Source organism: Arachis stenosperma, chromosome 1, assembly GCF_014773155.1.
Source record: "Arachis stenosperma cultivar V10309 chromosome 1, arast.V10309.gnm1.PFL2, whole genome shotgun sequence".
In the NCBI taxonomy this organism is placed as follows: Eukaryota; Viridiplantae; Streptophyta; class Magnoliopsida; order Fabales; family Fabaceae; genus Arachis; species Arachis stenosperma.
This window is the reverse complement of record NC_080377.1, coordinates 135128323-135135031: the sequence shown is the minus strand read 5'-3', so window position 1 is coordinate 135135031 and position 6709 is coordinate 135128323. Positions and strand designations below refer to the sequence as shown.

Genomic DNA, 6709 nt, shown 5'->3' with positions numbered 1-6709 from the left:
AATGAAATGAAATGACGCATAATAAGGATTAAGACTACGTGCTAGTCAATTGGATCTTTAAAGAAGAGAAATATTTGAATTGAAATAAAAATTATGATTTTTAATTAATAATTAATTAATAATATTTAAAAATATAAATTAAAAATATATTATTAAATTATTATCAGATTAAAAAAAATTAAATTAATCATTAAAAATACTAACAAAAAATAATAGATTATGTTTATTTTTAAATCTTTTTCTTAAAAGTATTTTAAAATTTTATTATAAGAAAATAAATATTTTAATTTTAATTTTAAAAATATTATATTTTTTTACAAATTTATGCTCACATCACTACAAGAAAAAAGTCTATAGCTACGTTTTTTTTGTTACGATTTAAAAGCGTGGCCAAAAATAGTCAATAGCCACGCTTTTATGAGGGTAGCGACTGAATAGAGATTTGGCCACTTTTTTTCTTTCTACGCTTTAAAAGCGTGGCAAAAAGGGTCAATAGTCACGCTTTTATGAGGGTAGCAATTGATTCGAGATTTGGCCACGCTTTTTTTTTGCTAAATAAAAACAGGCACGCTTTTAAAGCGTGACGACAAAATTTTGTTAGAGTCATTTTAAAAGCGTAGCCGTTTTCTCCAATTCTTTTGGCACGCTTTTGAAGCGTGCCCAAAAGGTTCCCCAAAGAAAAAAAATTTCAGAGAGCTCCCTTCGAAATTTCTAAGTTACAATTGCAATTTGCAATACACCATCTACTCTTCCAAACTTTAGCTTTCCCCTTCTTTGAATTGCCCTAGCTCATTCAGATCAGAGAACCCTAAGCCCTCCACGCACGAAGAGACGATTGCTCCTAACCCTAACCTTGTCTTCATTGTGCCTCAACCCAACCCACTCTTCATTGTGCCTCACGAAGAACCCCCTAATCGCGATGAAGAATATCATATCGAAGAACCCTAACCTCTCTTCATTCTGCACTCCGCGAAGAACGTCGCCGGCGCGCATGATGCTTCCGTTGGCAATCCCTCTTCTGGCACCCGTAACCCTCCTTTGAGCTTCGCGTGATGGCCCCCTGAACAACCACCCCAGCTCTGTCTCTATCACCTCCAATCACCGCTACGGTGCCACTGCACCTTCACCTCCGTCGCCGCGCCTCTCGCCAGATCCACCAGCTCTCCTCCGCTCGCGTCTCACGTCTCCGCCTCCGGCCGCCTGTGTCATGCTCGCATCTCTGTCTCTGCTTCGCTCACGATTCTATCACGAGCTCGCCTCCACTGTTCAAGCGCTTACTCCCTCTCATCGCACAAGGCTTCGACGTCTCAAACTTTTTCCCTCAAGTTTCACATCCATCTCTTTCTTTGTTGACCTTTATTTAGGAGCGGAAATTTAGAATTAAGATACAGGGGTTTTAGAAGATGAAATCTGTTCCTTTCTTTGTTTAATTGTGTTCCATTTTTTCTTGTTTTCTAGCTGTATTTTGGTTCAGTATTGTTATGCTTGCCATTTGTTTGATGAATTTCCTGAGAGAGATGGAAAAAAGTGGAACTTGATTTCTGTGTTTTCTATTTCTAATTCACAAGATTTACGTAATTTTCCTCTTGGATTGCTTATGAAATTGGGTGTAAGCAGTTAGTTTTCTCAGATTGTTAATGCTGTACAATTTCTAAACTCTACCATTTTTCACAGTGGAGGAAAAAAACATATGGACGAGGTGGTTATAATCCTATCCTAGGCTTTGAAAATGATGTCCACTTCCTTGCCAGGATACCATATACTTCATTGCGAAGTCATCTTCCGGTAGGTTAGTATTTTCAATCCAGTCTTTCCACCTGTCTGAAGGAGAACTTGGGGGAACACATTCCCTTAATGCTTTGAGATCACTCAATTTATATCTTATTTCGGCAAACTGTTGCTCAACTTTAGTTTTTCAAATTGCAATTCACCAACTTTGAGCTACTTTGCATGCTTATTGTGATCATTAATTATTATAGACTACAGAGAGGGTAATATTTGCATTGTAGAGTTTAAACTTTATACCATGTTTACTGTGCTAAGATCTTATTCAGAGTGAGGTTAGTATTTGTTATGCTGTTCAAACATTTTCGATTATGCCAAGCTTATTCCTTGTTGTGCATATTAATTACCTTGACTTTTATTCTATTGCTTTACTTTCAGTTTTCTCCTTCTAATATATACCATATTTCCTCCTATTTTTGTATGAACGGCATGCATATACTATGTAGTGTACTGTTCTCATAATAAATTATATTTAGGTTGATTGTAGATAATTCAGGTTATAATTAGTTGGATAGTTGTTCTTTGTCTCGGGAAATATCTCTTTTGATTCAACATTGGTGAGTGAAACTATATCCTAAATTAGAAACTGGGAGGATCAAATTGAGTTAGATGGAGAAGTAATTGAATTGAGTTACTGCGGCTCGTAGGGGTTCTATTCCCTGGTGGCAATTGCTGAGAGGAAGCGTAGAGAGAAGCTCAGCCAGCGCTTCATTGCTTTATCTGCCCTTGTTCCTGGTATAATATTTCATTTCAATTAAATAAGCATGACTAATAATTTTATTATTTTCAAGGTTTTTTTTTAGTTTATAAGTTTTTGGTTAGATTAGAATTTCCAGTATTTATCTTTTTCATTTGTAATCTCCATCTGATTGCTTGTGTCATTTATTTCTGGGCCTTAGTTTCCTACTTGTATTATGTAGTGTTAATTGCTACTGTTCTCTCTTCCATTATATTCAACTTGAATTTCTAAATTTAGATATCTGAATTATGTACTATTTTTTTTAAATATTTTATACTATGTGAACCATTGTTTATTATTTTGCTGTGTTCAATTTCTTTTGTTATTCACTGCAGCTTGTGAAAGTTTCAAAAGAAAGCAGTTATAGTTCAGATAACAGTGATGAAGAAGAAGAAAAAGCTTCTAAAACTCCTCAGAAAAGTGTAAGCATCTCGCTTTGTATTTTAATATCGCTGTTTGAAGGCTTGTTTTGCTTTGTCTTGTGATTGTGCACTAAATGTATTTTCCTCTTGCTAAGGATGTCAAGATGGTTGATGCTGTCTCAGCAAAGAAAGTTGTATGTTACTGGTCTCATTTTATTATTCTTTTTAAATGTTTTTTGATGAATTATACAATTATAGTAATGGATAAAGTGTGAATTTTTTGAATCGCTGTAAATGGAATGTTCATGATTTTTTAATGAATGAAATATGAAGGTGTTCACTTAAAATCGTTAAGAGTTAGCAAACATTTATAAATTATAATAATTATTATATTTTCAAATGATGTAAACTTGCAAATATACCTCTCTTATGTTTAATATTGAGCATTTAGAATGTAAATTGTTGCTCATGTTTTGTTATTATTGAATTAAATTACTCTCTTTTTTTTGGTGTCCAATTAAGTTAATCTAATTCAATATTGAGCATTTAAATTTGCTTTTTTGGTCATCGAAAAAAATTGTCTACATTTCTAAAAATTAGCATAGTATTCTATTATGGAACATGTGGCCCAATTTAACACTACAAGCCTGATTATGTTTGTGGACCATAAGTTTTTTTTTCTTATAATCACAATTTTTTTTGCTTTTATGTTAGAAGAATTTCATAGTGTGTTTTAGTAGAAAGTTTTTTAAAATTCCTAAAAATTATTCTAAAAAATATTACATTTAATTAAATCCTCTTCCCCCCAATTTCAAACTCGTGTGAAAGGTGGGTTTGCCCATTATTTTTCTATGGGCTTATGGGAATGTTTTTAATAAAATATTATGGGAATGTTTTCAGTAAAATAAAATTATTTTACTATTTTATTTTTCAAAGTTGCTATAATTGTAAACACACCACATCACATTTACTGTGAACAATTATCCCTAACTACCGCTGCGCCATTAGAGGCGGATACGTCCGAAGAGGACACTCAAGATGGAGACAACACGAATAAAAAGAGACAAAAAGCGGAGTAGTAGAGAATAAAGAAAAGTCAGATTTGGTGGAAAAGAAAGAATTTACAGTTTTGCCTACATCGACTTCAAGGATTCTTCTAGCATGAAGAAAGCTCTAGAACTCAAATGAAACTGAACTTGCTGGTGGTTATTACCTCTCAGTTGAAGACAATGTTTATTATTAATTTTGATAGTGTTTATTATTAATTTGACAGAGTGTGGCGTTGGCTTTGATATGATAATTAACTAAGTTTGATTTCTTTATCCATTTATTTATTATTAATTTTTATTATTTATAGCTTGAGAATGAGGACATGCTCTATCTACTTTCTATTGATGATGATGAAGAGTAGTGAATACCATGTTGATTTTTGGTTATCACTGCTAGTATTTAACGGGTTATGGTGGTTGATGCCGAGGCATACACCTATGATGATGAGGTCATCAAGAAAGCTGAAGCAATGGAGAAGCCCGAAAATCCTGAAGAAGAAGCTACTGTGGAAACTACTAGAGCCATAAAACATCATCAAGAAAGCTGAAACAATGGGGAAGCCCGAAAATCCTGAAGAAGAAGCTACTGTGGAAACTACCAGAGCCATAAAAGCTTCTCAGTTGTTGCTAAATGCCATTGAAATCCTGAAGAATCTGGATGCTGTACGTCTCTGAGCACATAGTGGAGGCTGATGATTAGTTTGGTGAATTGGGTGCACATATGTGAGGAGGTTGATCAAAATTATTGTTAGATAGGATGGCAAAGTTATTGGAATTGCAACTCATGTATTAGGAATACATTGCTTAGTTGTTATCACTTTGGTTTTTGATATTTTGTTATACTGTCATGTGATTAAACATTTCTTTTGGTGACAAGTTTATGTATGTAGGATTAGTGGATTTAAAATTATTGGTCATTATCTAAATTTTAAAATCATCTATTAATTTTGTAAGGTTTTATTACAAAGATTAAAAAAGATTAAAAAAACTATAGGCTACTGAACAAATTTTTTGCCACGCTTTAAAAGCGTAGTCTATTGTACAACAGTCATCAATTGCCACGCTTTAAAAGCGTCGCTGTATGTCTTGCTATTGGCACGCTTTAAAAACGTAGCTGTATCTCTTTCTATTGGCATGCTTTAAAAGCGTAGCCATATGTCTCTATTGGCACGCTTTAAAAGCGTTGCTATATCTGCACATATGATTACGTTTTTAAAGCGTGGCGATCTTTAAAAGCGTAACAAAAAATAAAGCGTGGCGATAGGTCACCAAAAGCGTGGCGATAGAGCAACCGACACCCTTGTAGTTGTGACCCTTTCAAAAGCGTACCGGTAGCTCAAAAAGCGTGGCAAAAAACTATCGTTACGCTTTTTTTAACTTTCGCCACGCTTTAAAAGCGTAGCAAAATGCATGTTTTCTTGTAGTGCATAAATGCATAATATAAAAAATATGTGTAAAATAATATCATAAAAAATAATAATAACAATTGTTATGGAGAGTTTTAGCAAATCTAGGTTGGTTTAATATCTAATAATGTAGAAGCAAAATCTATTCCCGTTATAAATACTAATTTTTCAATTATGCACCAAAAGATTCTAATTTTCAACAAATAGGAAAGAAAGAAAAAATTTAAAATGCAAATAGAATTTAAATGACTTGAAATCAAAATTACAAAAAAGCAATGTAAATAACTTGAAGTTATTAAGATAAAGCAATAAAATGCCTTTAACAGAAGGTCAAAAGACTTTGAAATCGACAGACAATGCAAAAATGTTAAAGAAGAAAACAAAGACTTTGCAAGAAAAAGTAAATTTGCAGAAAAAGACAAGATTACAGGAAACTTAAAGAAATTTAAAAGATATGGAAGGAAACCTACAGAAAATAAAACTATTTGCAGACTCAGAAAAAATCATTGGGGATGTGAGTGTACGAGAGTGTTTTCTTAAAACGAATTCCAACATCTATTCCTTTCATTCGTCAACTATTTATAAGAGTCCTTGACCAATCAAACTTTAACATATTTTCCGTGTGTGAAAATTCTTTGATAATTGTTCTCACGTTTCGGAATGATCCTATAATTGCTATCAGTTATCTTCACTTATTAACCTCCTTGCCATTTTGATTATTTTCCTTTTCTTTGATGAGTTAATCCGATCGAATCCATCTTTCTTGTCGATAAACCCTTCTCGATGAGTTTCACAATCTTCGAAGGTACCAAATGAGTCTCAAACTCGATTTTTAAAACTTGTTTGAATTTTGACTAACAAATTGTCCCCTTAGAATTGATGCGTTCATTGCAATCAAACTGGGAATAAAACGCTCAATCCTATCTGAACAAGACTCTTTAAATGCAATAATCAATGAATTAATTTAAACAAAGTCCATAAATTATCCACATCTCCATAAACCCAATAATTACACCTACTACAGCACATTTTCTCATTAATTACCGTTTCTCTCTCCTTTAGTTTTATCTTCCCAAGAAAGGTTTTTGTTTATTTTAAATTTGAAAAAACAAACCACAAAAATTCTTCACTTCCAACCAAGAAAAATTCCATTTTCTCTCACAAGTTCTCTTTGGCAACATCTTCTCAACAATGACAACAGTGACTTCCTCAACTTTTTGGTTATTTCACCTACTTTTCTCCTCATTCTATCCAGTGATCGTTCCATCTCCAACTTTATCTTTCTTCTTCCTTGATTTTATTCACTTTTCTGTAACAATGGCTTCATCCAAAGTTTCAGAAACTTCATCGTCAAAAAAGCAAAGGAAA

The 6709-nt window shown here is 33.2% G+C and overlaps 1 protein-coding gene across 14 annotated transcripts; it reads left to right on the top strand.

Moving 5' to 3' along the window:
• The first annotated feature begins 721 nt into the window (after positions 1–721).
• LOC130943668 (uncharacterized) lies at positions 722–4843 on the top strand. Of its 14 annotated transcripts, none has more exons than XR_009071872.1 (5): positions 722–1304; positions 1675–1789; positions 2433–2520; positions 2860–2946; positions 4244–4843. XR_009071872.1 is itself a non-coding variant. In XM_057871659.1 (5 exons), exons 1-5 carry the CDS (start codon positions 1730–1732, stop codon positions 4295–4297), a joined length of 324 nt encoding a protein of 107 aa, XP_057727642.1. In that variant the 5' UTR covers positions 722–1729; the 3' UTR covers positions 4298–4843. The 14 variants fall into 14 exon arrangements, 4 of the variants coding, with proteins under 4 accessions (XP_057727642.1, XP_057727659.1, XP_057727651.1 ...); XR_009071876.1 differs by having other exon boundaries at positions 722–1325; positions 1675–1785; XR_009071869.1 differs by having other exon boundaries at positions 722–1325.
• Positions 4844–6709: the final 1866 nt, after the last annotated feature.